The 17,852-nt window shown below is 43.8% G+C and overlaps 1 protein-coding gene across 1 annotated transcript in view; it reads left to right on the top strand.

Moving 5' to 3' along the window:
- Nucleotides 1–16,977, top strand: part of LOC124047741 (glutamate receptor ionotropic, NMDA 3A-like) — a 44,594-nt gene extending 27,617 nt beyond the window's left edge. The window contains exons 8-12 of the mRNA XM_046368046.1: nt 17–87; nt 863–985; nt 2,745–2,748; nt 2,817–3,012; nt 16,958–16,977. Coding sequence (XP_046224002.1) covers nt 17–87; nt 863–985; nt 2,745–2,748; nt 2,817–3,012; nt 16,958–16,977 — 414 coding nt within the window. The remainder of the gene's footprint in view (nt 1–16; nt 88–862; nt 986–2,744; nt 2,749–2,816; nt 3,013–16,957) is intronic.
- Nucleotides 16,978–17,852: the final 875 nt, after the last annotated feature.

Genomic DNA, 17,852 nt, shown 5'->3' with positions numbered 1-17,852 from the left:
CTGCTCTGTCCCACAGAGGTTACATCGAGCAATGAACTCATCTTTCAATGACGATAAACTGCAGACTGTAGCCAAGCCAGAAGAAAGGTAACAACGTGTCCCTTCACATAAAAGCCGCACAGAAAAAGACTGTGGATTGACTGGTGATTTAAAGGTGGCAGTTTGACAGCGTGTGTCACTGGTTTTAATCACAGGGAAATATAATTGTCAGTGATGATAGCAAAGACACTATTCCCTACATAGTGCAGTACTTTTGACCAGAACCCTATGGAATGTGGGGTCCATTCTTGGACACTTCGAAAACCTATTAGATTAATCACCTTACTAACTGACCGTGGAAAAGATCCTATCCATGTCATGTACCATGTCCAGTAATAGATAGAGAATCTAATTTATAAAAATAACTTTTAATGTGAATAGATTACACACTATGAATTGAGTCAGTCTTGCATATCACTGTAAAATAAAGACCTGACAGACGCCTCACTTTATGTTGCGCTATTAGGTTAATGTATAGTCTTAGAAACGTGGCTCTCTGTCACAGGAGGCTGGTGGCATCTTATTTGGGAGGACGGGCTCATGATAACGGCTGGAGAATAATTAGTGGAATGGTGTCAAATACATCCAACACATGGTTTCCATTTACTCCATTTCAGCTAATAGTATGAGCCCTCCTCCCCTCAGCAGCCTCCACTGGTCTCTGTACATTGTAGATTAGGTTCCCTGTTGGGGTTTTTATCAGCCACTGCCAGATTGACTGTGGAAAAGAACTACAGGGTGACCAGTGGCATATAAGAATACTGGAAAAAACAAGATCACAACGCCACAAATAAAATCTGTGTTTTTTTTGTTCGACCCCAAGGTGCATCATGGGTAACAACCAACAACAACTGCAGCCATGTGTACCATGGAATAGCTCCAACTGCAACAGGAGGAAGATCCCACCTCAGGAGTCCCTGCTAAATGTTCTGGAGTCTCCCCCCCTGTGATTGCTCTCCTCCTCCTCCTCCTCCTCCCTCAGCCCCTCCACCTAATTCCTCTCCTCCTTCTCCTCAGGTAGCATTGCCACCTCAAGCACAGAACACATTTTAAAAACACCTGTAAGAGCTATTTCCTGTATTCTAGAGCCTTAATTAATTCAAATAAAGCTAGCCAATACCAGTAGTTACGATATATTCATAATGGATTGATCAAATAAGGTCATTTTAAAAATAAATAAAATAATTTCTCTAATTTTCCTTCAGAAAGCATTCAACCCCCTTGATTTTTTCGACATTTTGTTGTTTTACAGCCAGAATTTAAAATGGTATACATTTAGATTGTGTCACTAGTCTACAAACAAGATCCCAAAATGTCAAAGTTAAATTTAGTTTTTAGTAATGTTTACAAATTTATAAAAAAATTAAAAGCTGAAATGAAGTGACTCAATAAGTATTCAACCCCTTTGTTATGGCAAGCCTAAATAAGTTCAAGAGTAAGAATTTGCTTAACAAGTCATATAAATTGCATTGACTCACTCTGTGTGAAATAATAGTGCTTAACATGATTTTTTAACGACTACCTCACCTCTGTACCCCACACATACAATCATATGTAAGGTCTCTCAGTCAATCAGTGCATTTCAAGCACAGATTCAACCAAAGTCCAGGGAGGTTTTCTGATGCCTGGCAAAGAAGGGCACCTATTGGTAGATGGGTAAAAAAACCTGACAAAGGCATATCCCTTTTTATTTTACTTTTATTTACCTTAATTTAACCCTTTGAGCATGGTGAAGTTCTTAATTACCCTTTGGATGGTGTAGAGGAAGGAGTTTAACGGCTGGGACAGGAAAAAACTGAAGATGGATCAACAACATTGTAGTTACTCCACAATACTAACCTAAATGACAGAGTCAAAAGAAGGAAGCCCGTACAGAATACAATCATTCCAAAACATGCATCCTATTTCCAACAATGCACTAAATTAATACTGCAAAGAATGACATTTTTGTCCTGAATACAAAGCGTTATGTTTTGTGCAAATCCAACAACACACTCTTCATATTTTCAAGCATCGTGGTGGCTGCATCATGTTATGGGTATGCTTGTCATTTTTCTGCACGGGCAAAATCCTAGAGTAAATCTTCATTCCCCTTTTGAGCAGGACAATAACCTAAAACACAAGGCCAAATCTACACTGCTTACCAAGACAATATTGAATGTTCCTGAGTGGCCAAGTTACAATTTACTTAATCTGGCTTGAATCTATGGCCAGACTTGTCGAGCAAAGATTATCAACCAACTTGACAGAGCTTGAAGAATTTTTTTAAGATTGATTTTTTACATTTTTTCATTTAACTAGGCAAGTCAGTTAAGAACAAATTCTTATTTTCAATGACGGCCTAGGAACAGTGGGTTAACTGCCTGTTCAGGGGCAGAACGACAGATTAGAGTAGAGACCTTGTCAGCTCGGGGGTTTGGACTTGCAACCTTCCGGTTACTAGTCCAACGCTCTAACCACTAGGCTACCCTGCCGCCCCATTGATGGGCAAATATTGTACAATCCAGGTGTGCAAAGCTCTTAGAGACTCATAGCTATAATTGCTGACAGGTGTTTCTAACCTAATCAAGAGATCTTATTGTTTTATTTTTTATATTTTAGACATTGTTACAATTTCTCTTCAACTTTCACATTATTTTTCTATTTTTGTGTAGATTTAAATTAAATCCCACTTTGTAAAGTAACAAAATGTGTACTCTCTGAAGCTCTGTAATTTATATTTTGATTGAGGGGATTGGGTGTCCAAATGTATCTTATTTTGTCCTCTTCCTCCACAGGTGAAGAGCCTGGTCCCCTGGCAGGCAACATCTAACGGGAGGACAGACCAGGTGGGTCTGCAGGTCAGGACCAACCCAATGCTGCAGGAGCTGTCAGAGCTGGAGACACACATCACCATCATCAAACAACAGCTGCACATCGCCATGATGAAGAAGAGGGAGCTGGAGCAACCAGCAGAAACACATGACAGAGTAGAGACTGATACCAGGAGAAACACAACATGACAGAGTAGAGACTGGTACCAGCAGAAACACATGACAGAGTAGAGACTGATACCAGGAGAAACACAACATGACAGAGTAGAGACTGATACCAGCAGAAACACATGACAGAGTAGAGACTGATACCAGGAGAAACACAACATGACAGAGTAGAGACTGATACCAGCAGAAACACATGACAGAGTAGAGACTGATACCAGCAGAACCACAACATGACAGAGTAGAGACTGATACCAGCAGAACCACAACATGACAGAGTAGAGACTGATACCAGCAGAAACACAACATGACAGAGTAGAGACTGATACCAGCAGAAACACAACATGACAGAGTAGAGACTGATACCAGCAGAAACACATGACAGAGTAGAGACTGGTACCAGCAGAAACACAACATGACAGAGTAGAGACTGGTGCCAGCAGAAACACAACATGACAGAGTAGAGACTGATACCAGCAGAAACACATGACAGAGTAGAGACTGATACCAGCAGAAACACATGACAGAGTAGAGACTGGTACCAGCAGAAACACAACATGACAGAGTAGAGACTGATACCAGCAGAAACACATGACAGAGTAGAGACTGGTACCAGCAGAAACACATGACAGAGTAGAGACTGATACCAGCAGAAACACATGACAGAGTAGAGACTGATACCAGCAGAAACACATGACAGAGTAGAGACTGATACCAACAGAAACACCTGACAGAGTAGAGACTGGTACCAGCAGAAACACAACATGACAGAGTAGAGACTGATACCAGCAGAAACACATGACAGAGTAGAGACTGGTACCAGCAGAAACACAACATGACAGAGTAGAGACTGATACCAACAGAAACACATGACAGAGTAGAGACTGATACCAGCAGAAACACATGACAGAGTAGAGACTGATACCAGCAGAAACACAACATGACAGAGTAGAGACTGATACCAGCAGAAACACATGACAGAGTAGAGACTGGTACCAGCAGAAACACATGACAGAGTAGAGACTGATACCAACAGAAACACATGACAGAGTAGAGACTGATACCAGCAGAAACACAACATGACAGAGTAGAGACTGATACCAGCAGAAACACAACATGACAGAGTAGAGACTGATACCAGCAGAAACACAACATGACAGAGTAGAGACTGGTACCAGCAGAAACACAACATGACAGAGTAGAGACTGATACCAGCAGAAACACAACATGACAGAGTAGAGACTGATACCAGCAGAAACACAACATGACAGAGTAGAGACTGATACCAGCAGAACCACATGACAGAGTAGAGACTGATACCAGCAGAAACACAACATGACAGAGTAGAGACTGGTACCAGCAGAAACACAACATGACAGAGTAGAGACTGATACCAGCAGAAACACAACATGACAGAGTAGAGACTGATACCAACAGAAACACATGACAGAGTAGAGACTGGTACCAGCAGAAACACAACATGACAGAGTAGAGACTGATACCAGCAGAAACACATGACAGAGTAGAGACTGGTACCAGCAGAAACACAACATGACAGAGTAGAGACTGATACCAGCAGAAACACAACATGACAGAGTAGAGACTGATACCAGGAGAAACACAACATGACAGAGTAGAGACTGGTACCAGCAGAAACACATGACAGAGTAGAGACTGATACCAGGAGAAACACAACATGACAGAGTAGAGACTGATACCAGCAGAAACACATGACAGAGTAGAGACTGATACCAGGAGAAACACAACATGACAGAGTAGAGACTGATACCAGGAGAAACACATGACAGAGTAGAGACTGATACCAGCAGAACCACAACATGACAGAGTAGAGACTGATACCAGCAGAACCACAACATGACAGAGTAGAGACTGATACCAGCAGAAACACAACATGACAGAGTAGAGACTGATACCAGCAGAAACACATGACAGAGTAGAGACTGATACCAGGAGAAACACAACATGACAGAGTAGAGACTGATACCAGGAGAAACACATGACAGAGTAGAGACTGATACCAGCAGAACCACAACATGACAGAGTAGAGACTGATACCAGCAGAACCACAACATGACAGAGTAGAGACTGATACCAGCAGAAACACAACATGACAGAGTAGAGACTGATACCAGCAGAAACACAACATGACAGAGTAGAGACTGATACCAGCAGAAACACATGACAGAGTAGAGACTGGTACCAGCAGAAACACAACATGACAGAGTAGAGACTGGTGCCAGCAGAAACACAACATGACAGAGTAGAGACTGATACCAGCAGAAACACATGACAGAGTAGAGACTGATACCAGCAGAAACACATGACAGAGTAGACACTGGTACCAGCAGAAACACAACATGACAGAGTAGAGACTGATACCATCAGAAACACATGACAGAGTAGAGACTGGTACCAGCAGAAACACATGACAGAGTAGAGACTGATACCAGCAGAAACACATGACAGAGTAGAGACTGATACCAGCAGAAACACATGACAGAGTAGAGACTGATACCAACAGAAACACCTGACAGAGTAGAGACTGGTACCAGCAGAAACACAACATGACAGAGTAGAGACTGATACCAGCAGAAACACATGACAGAGTAGAGACTGATACCAACAGAAACACCTGACAGAGTAGAGACTGGTACCAGCAGAAACACAACATGACAGAGTAGAGACTGATACCAGCAGAAACACATGACAGAGTAGAGACTGGTACCAGCAGAAACACAACATGACAGAGTAGAGACTGATACCAACAGAAACACATGACAGAGTAGAGACTGATACCAGCAGAAACACATGACAGAGTAGAGACTGATACCAGCAGAAACACAACATGACAGAGTAGAGACTGATACCAGCAGAAACACATGACAGAGTAGAGACTGGTACCAGCAGAAACACATGACAGAGTAGAGACTGATACCAACAGAAACACATGACAGAGTAGAGACTGATACCAGCAGAAACACAACATGACAGAGTAGAGACTGATACCAGCAGAAACACAACATGACAGAGTAGAGACTGATACCAGCAGAAACACAACATGACAGAGTAGAGACTGGTACCAGCAGAAACACAACATGACAGAGTAGAGACTGATACCAGCAGAAACACAACATGACAGAGTAGAGACTGATACCAGCAGAAACACAACATGACAGAGTAGAGACTGATACCAGCAGAACCACATGACAGAGTAGAGACTGATACCAGCAGAAACACAACATGACAGAGTAGAGACTGGTACCAGCAGAAACACAACATGACAGAGTAGAGACTGATACCAGCAGAAACACAACATGACAGAGTAGAGACTGATACCAACAGAAACACATGACAGAGTAGAGACTGGTACCAGCAGAAACACAACATGACAGAGTAGAGACTGATACCAGCAGAAACACATGACAGAGTAGAGACTGGTACCAGCAGAAACACAACATGACAGAGTAGAGACTGATACCAGCAGAAACACAACATGACAGAGTAGAGACTGATACCAGGAGAAACACAACATGACAGAGTAGAGACTGGTACCAGCAGAAACACATGACAGAGTAGAGACTGATACCAGGAGAAACACAACATGACAGAGTAGAGACTGATACCAGCAGAAACACATGACAGAGTAGAGACTGATACCAGGAGAAACACAACATGACAGAGTAGAGACTGATACCAGGAGAAACACATGACAGAGTAGAGACTGATACCAGCAGAACCACAACATGACAGAGTAGAGACTGATACCAGCAGAACCACAACATGACAGAGTAGAGACTGATACCAGCAGAAACACAACATGACAGAGTAGAGACTGATACCAGCAGAAACACATGACAGAGTAGAGACTGATACCAGGAGAAACACAACATGACAGAGTAGAGACTGATACCAGGAGAAACACATGACAGAGTAGAGACTGATACCAGCAGAACCACAACATGACAGAGTAGAGACTGATACCAGCAGAACCACAACATGACAGAGTAGAGACTGATACCAGCAGAAACACAACATGACAGAGTAGAGACTGATACCAGCAGAAACACAACATGACAGAGTAGAGACTGATACCAGCAGAAACACATGACAGAGTAGAGACTGGTACCAGCAGAAACACAACATGACAGAGTAGAGACTGGTGCCAGCAGAAACACAACATGACAGAGTAGAGACTGATACCAGCAGAAACACATGACAGAGTAGAGACTGATACCAGCAGAAACACATGACAGAGTAGAGACTGGTACCAGCAGAAACACAACATGACAGAGTAGAGACTGATACCATCAGAAACACATGACAGAGTAGAGACTGGTACCAGCAGAAACACATGACAGAGTAGAGACTGATACCAGCAGAAACACATGACAGAGTAGAGACTGATACCAGCAGAAACACATGACAGAGTAGAGACTGATACCAACAGAAACACCTGACAGAGTAGAGACTGGTACCAGCAGAAACACAACATGACAGAGTAGAGACTGATACCAGCAGAAACACATGACAGAGTAGAGACTGGTACCAGCAGAAACACAACATGACAGAGTAGAGACTGATACCAACAGAAACACATGACAGAGTAGAGACTGATACCAGCAGAAACACATGACAGAGTAGAGACTGATACCAGCAGAAACACAACATGACAGAGTAGAGACTGATACCAGCAGAAACACATGACAGAGTAGAGACTGGTACCAGCAGAAACACATGACAGAGTAGAGACTGATACCAACAGAAACACATGACAGAGTAGAGACTGATACCAGCAGAAACACAACATGACAGAGTAGAGACTGATACCAGCAGAAACACAACATGACAGAGTAGAGACTGATACCAGCAGAAACACAACATGACAGAGTAGAGACTGGTACCAGAAGAAACACAACATGACAGAGTAGAGACTGATACCAGCAGAAACACAACATGACAGAGTAGAGACTGATACCAGCAGAAACACAACATGACAGAGTAGAGACTGATACCAGCAGAACCACATGACAGAGTAGAGACTGATACCAGCAGAAACACAACATGACAGAGTAGAGACTGATACCAGCAGAAACACAACATGACAGAGTAGAGACTGGTACCAGCAGAAACACAACATGACAGAGTAGAGACTGATACCAGCAGAAACACAACATGACAGAGTAGAGACTGATACCAGCAGAAACACATGACAGAGTAGAGACTGGTACCAGCAGAAACACAACATGACAGAGTAGAGACTGATACCAACAGAAACACATGACAGAGTAGAGACTGGTACCAGCAGAAACACAACATGACAGAGTAGAGACTGATACCAGCAGAAACACATGACAGAGTAGAGACTGGTACCAGCAGAAACACAACATGACAGAGTAGAGACTGATACCAGCAGAAACACAACATGACAGAGTAGAGACTGGTACCAGCAGAAACACATGACAGAGTAGAGACTGATACCAACAGAAACACATGACAGAGTAGAGACTGGTACCAGCAGAAACACAACATGACAGAGTAGAGACTGATACCAGCAGAAACACATGACAGAGTAGAGACTGATACCAGCAGAAACACAACATGACAGAGTAGAGACTGGTACCAGCAGAAACACAACATGACAGAGTAGAGACTGGTACCAGCAGAAACACAACATGACAGAGTAGAGACTGATACCAGCAGAAACACAACATTACAGAGTAGAGACTGGTACCAGCAGAAACACAACATGACAGAGTAGAGACTGATACCAGCAGAAACACAACATGACAGAGTAGAGACTGATACCAGCAGAAACACAACATTACAGAGTAGAGACTGATACCAGGAGAAACACAACATGACAGAGTAGAGACTGATACCAGCAGAAACACATGACAGAGTAGAGACTGATACCAGCAGAACCACAACATGACAGAGTAGAGACTGATACCAGCAGAACCACAACATGACAGAGTAGAGACTGATACCAGCAGAAACACAACATGACAGAGTAGAGACTGATACCAGCAGAAACACAACATGACAGAGTAGAGACTGATACCAGCAGAAACACATGACAGAGTAGAGACTGGTACCAGCAGAAACACAACATGACAGAGTAGAGACTGGTGCCAGCAGAAACACAACATGACAGAGTAGAGACTGATACCAGCAGAAACACATGACAGAGTAGAGACTGATACCAGCAGAAACACATGACAGAGTAGAGACTGGTACCAGCAGAAACACAACATGACAGAGTAGAGACTGATACCAGCAGAAACACATGACAGAGTAGAGACTGGTACCAGCAGAAACACATGACAGAGTAGAGACTGATACCAGCAGAAACACATGACAGAGTAGAGACTGATACCAGCAGAAACACATGACAGAGTAGAGACTGATACCAACAGAAACACCTGACAGAGTAGAGACTGGTACCAGCAGAAACACAACATGACAGAGTAGAGACTGATACCAGCAGAAACACATGACAGAGTAGAGACTGGTACCAGCAGAAACACAACATGACAGAGTAGAGACTGATACCAACAGAAACACATGACAGAGTAGAGACTGATACCAGCAGAAACACATGACAGAGTAGAGACTGATACCAGCAGAAACACATGACAGAGTAGAGACTGATACCAGCAGAAACACATGACAGAGTAGAGACTGGTACCAGCAGAAACACATGACAGAGTAGAGACTGATACCAACAGAAACACATGACAGAGTAGAGACTGATACCAGCAGAAACACAACATGACAGAGTAGAGACTGATACCAGCAGAAACACAACATGACAGAGTAGAGACTGATACCAGCAGAAACACAACATGACAGAGTAGAGACTGGTACCAGCAGAAACACAACATGACAGAGTAGAGACTGATACCAGCAGAAACACAACATGACAGAGTAGAGACTGATACCAGCAGAAACACAACATGACAGAGTAGAGACTGATACCAGCAGAACCACATGACAGAGTAGAGACTGATACCAGCAGAAACACAACATGACAGAGTAGAGACTGATACCAGCAGAAACACAACATGACAGAGTAGAGACTGGTACCAGCAGAAACACAACATGACAGAGTAGAGACTGATACCAGCAGAAACACAACATGACAGAGTAGAGACTGATACCAGCAGAAACACATGACAGAGTAGAGACTGGTACCAGCAGAAACACAACATGACAGAGTAGAGACTGATACCAACAGAAACACATGACAGAGTAGAGACTGGTACCAGCAGAAACACAACATGACAGAGTAGAGACTGATACCAGCAGAAACACATGACAGAGTAGAGACTGGTACCAGCAGAAACACATGACAGAGTAGAGACTGATACCAGCAGAAACACATGACAGAGTAGAGACTGATACCAGCAGAAACACATGACAGAGTAGAGACTGATACCAACAGAAACACCTGACAGAGTAGAGACTGGTACCAGCAGAAACACAACATGACAGAGTAGAGACTGATACCAGCAGAAACACATGACAGAGTAGAGATTGGTACCAGCAGAAACACAACATGACAGAGTAGAGACTGATACCAACAGAAACACATGACAGAGTAGAGACTGATACCAGCAGAAACACATGACAGAGTAGAGACTGATACCAGCAGAAACACAACATGACAGAGTAGAGACTGATACCAGCAGAAACACATGACAGAGTAGAGACTGGTACCAGCAGAAACACATGACAGAGTAGAGACTGATACCAACAGAAACACATGACAGAGTAGAGACTGATACCAGCAGAAACACAACATGACAGAGTAGAGACTGATACCAGCAGAAACACAACATGACAGAGTAGAGACTGATACCAGCAGAAACACAACATGACAGAGTAGAGACTGGTACCAGCAGAAACACAACATGACAGAGTAGAGACTGATACCAGCAGAAACACAACATGACAGAGTAGAGACTGATACCAGCAGAACCACATGACAGAGTAGAGACTGATACCAGCAGAAACACAACATGACAGAGTAGAGACTGATACCAGCAGAAACACAACATGACAGAGTAGAGACTGGTACCAGCAGAAACACAACATGACAGAGTAGAGACTGATACCAGCAGAAACACAACATGACAGAGTAGAGACTGATACCAGCAGAAACACATGACAGAGTAGAGACTGGTACCAGCAGAAACACAACATGACAGAGTAGAGACTGATACCAACAGAAACACATGACAGAGTAGAGACTGGTACCAGCAGAAACACAACATGACAGAGTAGAGACTGATACCAGCAGAAACACATGACAGAGTAGAGACTGGTACCAGCAGAAACACAACATGACAGAGTAGAGACTGATACCAGCAGAAACACAACATGACAGAGTAGAGACTGATACCAGCAGAAACACAACATGACAGAGTAGAGAATGGTACCAGCAGAAACACATGACAGAGTAGAGACTGATACCAGCAGAAACACAACATGACAGAGTAGAGACTGGTACCAGCAGAAACACAACATGACAGAGTAGAGACTGGTACCAGCAGAAACACAACATGACAGAGTAGAGACTGATACCAGCAGAAACACAACATTACAGAGTAGAGACTGGTACCAGCAGAAACACAACATGACAGAGTAGAGACTGATACCAGCAGAAACACAACATGACAGAGTAGAGACTGATACCAGCAGAAACACAACATTACAGAGTAGAGACTGATACCAACAGAAACACAACATGACAGAGTAGAGACTGATACCAGCAGAAACACATGACAGAGTAGAGACTGATACCAGCAGAAACACAACATGACAGAGTAGAGACTGATACCAGCAGAACCACAACATGACAGAGTAGAGACTGATACCAGCAGAAACACAACATGACAGAGTAGAGACTGATACCAGCAGAAACACAACATGACAGAGTAGAGACTGATACCAGCAGAAACACATGACAGAGTAGAGACTGGTACCAGCAGAAACACAACATGACAGAGTAGAGACTGGTGCCAGCAGAAACACAACATGACAGAGTAGAGACTGATACCAGCAGAAACACATGACAGAGTAGAGACTGATACCAGCAGAAACACATGACAGAGTAGAGACTGGTACCAGCAGAAACACAACATGACAGAGTAGAGACTGATACCAGCAGAAACACATGACAGAGTAGAGACTGGTACCAGCAGAAACACATGACAGAGTAGAGACTGATACCAGCAGAAACACATGACAGAGTAGAGACTGATACCAGCAGAAACACATGACAGAGTAGAGACTGATACCAACAGAAACACCTGACAGAGTAGAGACTGGTACCAGCAGAAACACAACATGACAGAGTAGAGACTGATACCAGCAGAAACACATGACAGAGTAGAGACTGGTACCAGCAGAAACACAACATGACAGAGTAGAGACTGATACCAACAGAAACACATGACAGAGTAGAGACTGATACCAGCAGAAACACATGACAGAGTAGAGACTGATACCAGCAGAAACACAACATGACAGAGTAGAGACTGATACCAGCAGAAACACATGACAGAGTAGAGACTGGTACCAGCAGAAACACATGACAGAGTAGAGACTGATACCAACAGAAACACATGACAGAGTAGAGACTGATACCAGCAGAAACACAACATGACAGAGTAGAGACTGATACCAGCAGAAACACAACATGACAGAGTAGAGACTGATACCAGCAGAAACACAACATGACAGAGTAGAGACTGGTACCAGCAGAAACACAACATGACAGAGTAGAGACTGATACCAGCAGAAACACAACATGACAGAGTAGAGACTGATACCAGCAGAAACACAACATGACAGAGTAGAGACTGATACCAGCAGAACCACATGACAGAGTAGAGACTGATACCAGCAGAAACACAACATGACAGAGTAGAGACTGATACCAGCAGAAACACAACATGACAGAGTAGAGACTGGTACCAGCAGAAACACAACATGACAGAGTAGAGACTGATACCAGCAGAAACACAACATGACAGAGTAGAGACTGATACCAGCAGAAACACATGACAGAGTAGAGACTGGTACCAGCAGAAACACAACATGACAGAGTAGAGACTGATACCAACAGAAACACATGACAGAGTAGAGACTGGTACCAGCAGAAACACAACATGACAGAGTAGAGACTGATACCAGCAGAAACACATGACAGAGTAGAGACTGGTACCAGCAGAAACACAACATGACAGAGTAGAGACTGATACCAGCAGAAACACAACATGACAGAGTAGAGACTGATACCAGCAGAAACACAACATGACAGAGTAGAGAATGGTACCAGCAGAAACACATGACAGAGTAGAGACTGATACCAGCAGAAACACAACATGACAGAGTAGAGACTGGTACCAGCAGAAACACAACATGACAGAGTAGAGACTGGTACCAGCAGAAACACAACATGACAGAGTAGAGACTGATACCAGCAGAAACACAACATTACAGAGTAGAGACTGGTACCAGCAGAAACACAACATGACAGAGTAGAGACTGATACCAGCAGAAACACAACATGACAGAGTAGAGACTGATACCAGCAGAAACACAACATTACAGAGTAGAGACTGATACCAACAGAAACACAACATGACAGAGTAGAGACTGATACCAGCAGAAACACATGACAGAGTAGAGACTGATACCAGCAGAAACACAACATGACAGAGTAGAGACTGATACCAACAGAAACACAACATGACAGAGTAGAGACTGATACCAGCAGAAACACATGACAGAGTAGAGACTGGTACCAGCAGAAACACATGACAGAGTAGAGACTGATACCAGCAGAAACACAACATTACAGAGTAGAGACTGATACCAACAGAAACACAACATGACAGAGTAGAGACTGATACCAGCAGAAACACATGACAGAGTAGAGACTGATACCAGCAGAAACACAACATGACAGAGTAGAGACTGGTACCAGCAGAAACACAACATGACAGAGTAGAGACTGATACCAGCAGAAACACATGACAGAGTAGAGACTGGTACCAGCAGAAACACATGACAGAGTAGAGACTGATACCAGCAGAAACACATGACAGAGTAGAGACTGATACCAGCAGAAACACATGACAGAGTAGAGACTGATACCAACAGAAACACCTGACAGAGTAGAGACTGGTACCAGCAGAAACACAACATGACAGAGTAGAGACTGATACCAGCAGAAACACATGACAGAGTAGAGACTGGTACCAGCAGAAACACAACATGACAGAGTAGAGACTGATACCAACAGAAACACATGACAGAGTAGAGACTGATACCAGCAGAAACACATGACAGAGTAGAGACTGATACCAGCAGAAACACAACATGACAGAGTAGAGACTGATACCAGCAGAAACACATGACAGAGTAGAGACTGGTACCAGCAGAAACACATGACAGAGTAGAGACTGATACCAACAGAAACACATGACAGAGTAGAGACTGATACCAGCAGAAACACAACATGACAGAGTAGAGACTGATACCAGCAGAAACACAACATGACAGAGTAGAGACTGATACCAGCAGAAACACAACATGACAGAGTAGAGACTGATACCAGCAGAAACACATGACAGAGTAGAGACTGGTACCAGCAGAAACACAACATGACAGAGTAGAGACTGGTACCAGCAGAAACACAACATGACAGAGTAGAGACTGGTACCAGCAGAAACACAACATGACAGAGTAGAGACTGATACCAGCAGAAACACAACATTACAGAGTAGAGACTGGTACCAGCAGAAACACAACATGACAGAGTAGAGACTGATACCAGCAGAAACACAACATGACAGAGTAGAGACTGATACCAGCAGAAACACAACATTACAGAGTAGAGACTGATACCAACAGAAACACAACATGACAGAGTAGAGACTGATACCAGCAGAAACACATGACAGAGTAGAGACTGATACCAGCAGAAACACAACATGACAGAGTAGAGACTGATACCAACAGAAACACAACATGACAGAGTAGAGACTGATACCAGCAGAAACACATGACAGAGTAGAGACTGATACCAGCAGAAACACAACATGACAGAGTAGAGACTGATACCAACAGAAACACAACATGACAGAGTAGAGACTGATACCAGCAGAAACACATGACAGAGTAGAGACTGGTACCAGCAGAAACACAACATGACAGAGTAGAGACTGATACCAGCAGAAACACAACATTACAGAGTAGAGACTGATACCAACAGAAACACAACATGACAGAGTAGAGACTGATACCAGCAGAAACACATGACAGAGTAGAGACTGATACCAGCAGAAACACAACATGACAGAGTAGAGACTGATACCAACAGAAACACAACATGACAGAGTAGAGACTGATACCAGCAGAAACACATGACAGAGTAGAGACTGATACCAGCAGAAACACAACATGACAGAGTAGAGACTGATACCAACAGAAACACAACATGACAGAGTAGAGACTGATACCAGCAGAAACACATGACAGAGTAGAGACTGGTACCAGCAGAAACACAACATGACAGAGTAGAGACTGATACCAGCAGAAACACAACATGACAGAGTAGAGACTGATACCAGCAGAAACACAACATGACAGAGTAGAGACTGATACCAGCAGAAACACAACATGACAGAGTAGAGACTGATACCAACAGAAACACAACATGACAGAGTAGAGACTGATACCAGCAGAAACACATGACAGAGTAGAGACTGATACCAGCAGAAACACAACATGACAGAGTAGAGACTGATACCAACAGAAACACAACATGACAGAGTAGAGACTGATACCAGCAGAAACACATGACAGAGTAGAGACTGGTACCAGCAGAAACACAACATGACAGAGTAGAGACTGATACCAGCAGAAACACAACATTACAGAGTAGAGACTGATACCAACAGAAACACAACATGACAGAGTAGAGACTGATACCAGCAGAAACACATGACAGAGTAGAGACTGATACCAGCAGAAACACAACATGACAGAGTAGAGACTGATACCAACAGAAACACAACATGACAGAGTAGAGACTGATACCAGCAGAAACACATGACAGAGTAGAGACTGATACCAGCAGAAACACAACATGACAGAGTAGAGACTGATACCAACAGAAACACAACATGACAGAGTAGAGACTGATGCCAGCAGAAACACATGACAGAGTAGAGACTGGTACCAGCAGAAACACAACATGACAGAGTAGAGACTGATACCAGCAGAAACACAACATGACAGAGTAGAGACTGATACCAGCAGAAACACAACATGACAGAGTAGAGACTGATACCAGCAGAAACACAACATGACAGAGTAGAGACTGATACCAGCAGAAACACAACATGACAGAGTAGAGACTGGTACCAGCAGAATCACAACATGACAGAGTAGAGACTGGTACCAGCAGAAACACAACATGACAGAGTAGAGACTGATACCAGCAGAAACACAACATGACAGAGTAGAGACTGATACCAGCAGAAACACAACATGACAGAGTAGAGACTGATACCAGCAGAAACCAAACATGACAGAGTAGAGACTGATGCCAGCAGAAACTGGTAGGGGCAGCAGGGTAGCCTAGTGGTTAGAGAGTTGGACTAGTAACCGGAAGGTTGCAAGTTCAAATCCCCGAGCTGACAAGGTACAAATCTGAACAGGCAGTTAACCCATTATTCCTAGACCGTCATTGAAAATAAGAATTTGTTCTTAACTGACTTGCCTAGTTAAATAAAGGTAAAATAAAAAAACACAACATCGCTGAGGACTGGTCTGGTCACAAAATGACTGACAATTTGATAGCATGAGGGAAGATATTTTAAACTCTGTTACACTGGTACCAGCAGACACACAGGAACACTGAGTCCGAGAGCAGCACAGAGGACCAGCAGGAGGACAACCAGCCTGAGACCCAGAGACCAGCCAGACTCACCCAAAACCCAGGCCCAGAGCTCTCTACCCAGACACCCAAACCCATTTACATTTAAGTCATTTAGCAGACGCTCTTATCCAGAGCGACTTACAAATTGGTGCATTCACCTTATGACATCCAGTGGAACAGTCACTTTACAATAGTGCATCTAAATCTTAAAGGGGGTGAGAGGGATTACTTATCCTATCCTAGGTATTCCTTAAAGAGGTGGGGTTTCAGGTGTCTCCGGAAGGTGGTGATTGACTCCTCTGTCCTGGCGTCGTGAGGGAGTTTGTTCCACCATTGGGGGCCAGAGCAGCGAACAGTTTTGACTGGGCTGAGCGGGAGCTGTACTTCCTCAGTGGTAGGGAGGCGAGCAGGCCAGAGGTGGATGAACGCAGTGCCCTTGTTTGGGTGTAGGGCCTGATCAGAGCCTGGAGGTACTGAGGTGCCGTTCCCCTCACAGCTCCGTAGGCAAGCACCATGGTCTTGTAGCGGATGCGAGCTTCAACTGGAAGCCAGTGGAGAGAACGGAGGAGCGGGGTGACGTGAGAGAACTTGGGAAGGTTGAACACCAGACGGGCTGCGGCGTTCTGGATGAGTTGTAGGGGTTTAATGGCACAGGCAGGGAGCCCAGCCAACAGCGAATTGCAGTAATCCAGACGGGAGATGACAAGTGCCTGGATTAGGACCTGCGCCGCTTCCTGTGTGAGGCAGGGTCGTACTCTGCGGATGTTGTAGAGCATGAACCTACAGGAACGGGCCACCGTCTTGATGTTAGTTGAGAACGACAGGGTGTTGTCCAGGATCACGCCAAGGTTCTTAGC

This window comes from Oncorhynchus gorbuscha, linkage group LG11 (genome assembly GCF_021184085.1).
Source record: "Oncorhynchus gorbuscha isolate QuinsamMale2020 ecotype Even-year linkage group LG11, OgorEven_v1.0, whole genome shotgun sequence".
Taxonomy (NCBI): domain Eukaryota; kingdom Metazoa; phylum Chordata; class Actinopteri; order Salmoniformes; family Salmonidae; genus Oncorhynchus; species Oncorhynchus gorbuscha.
Note: the sequence above shows the minus strand (reverse complement) of the source record. Positions and strands in the feature narration are given on the sequence as shown.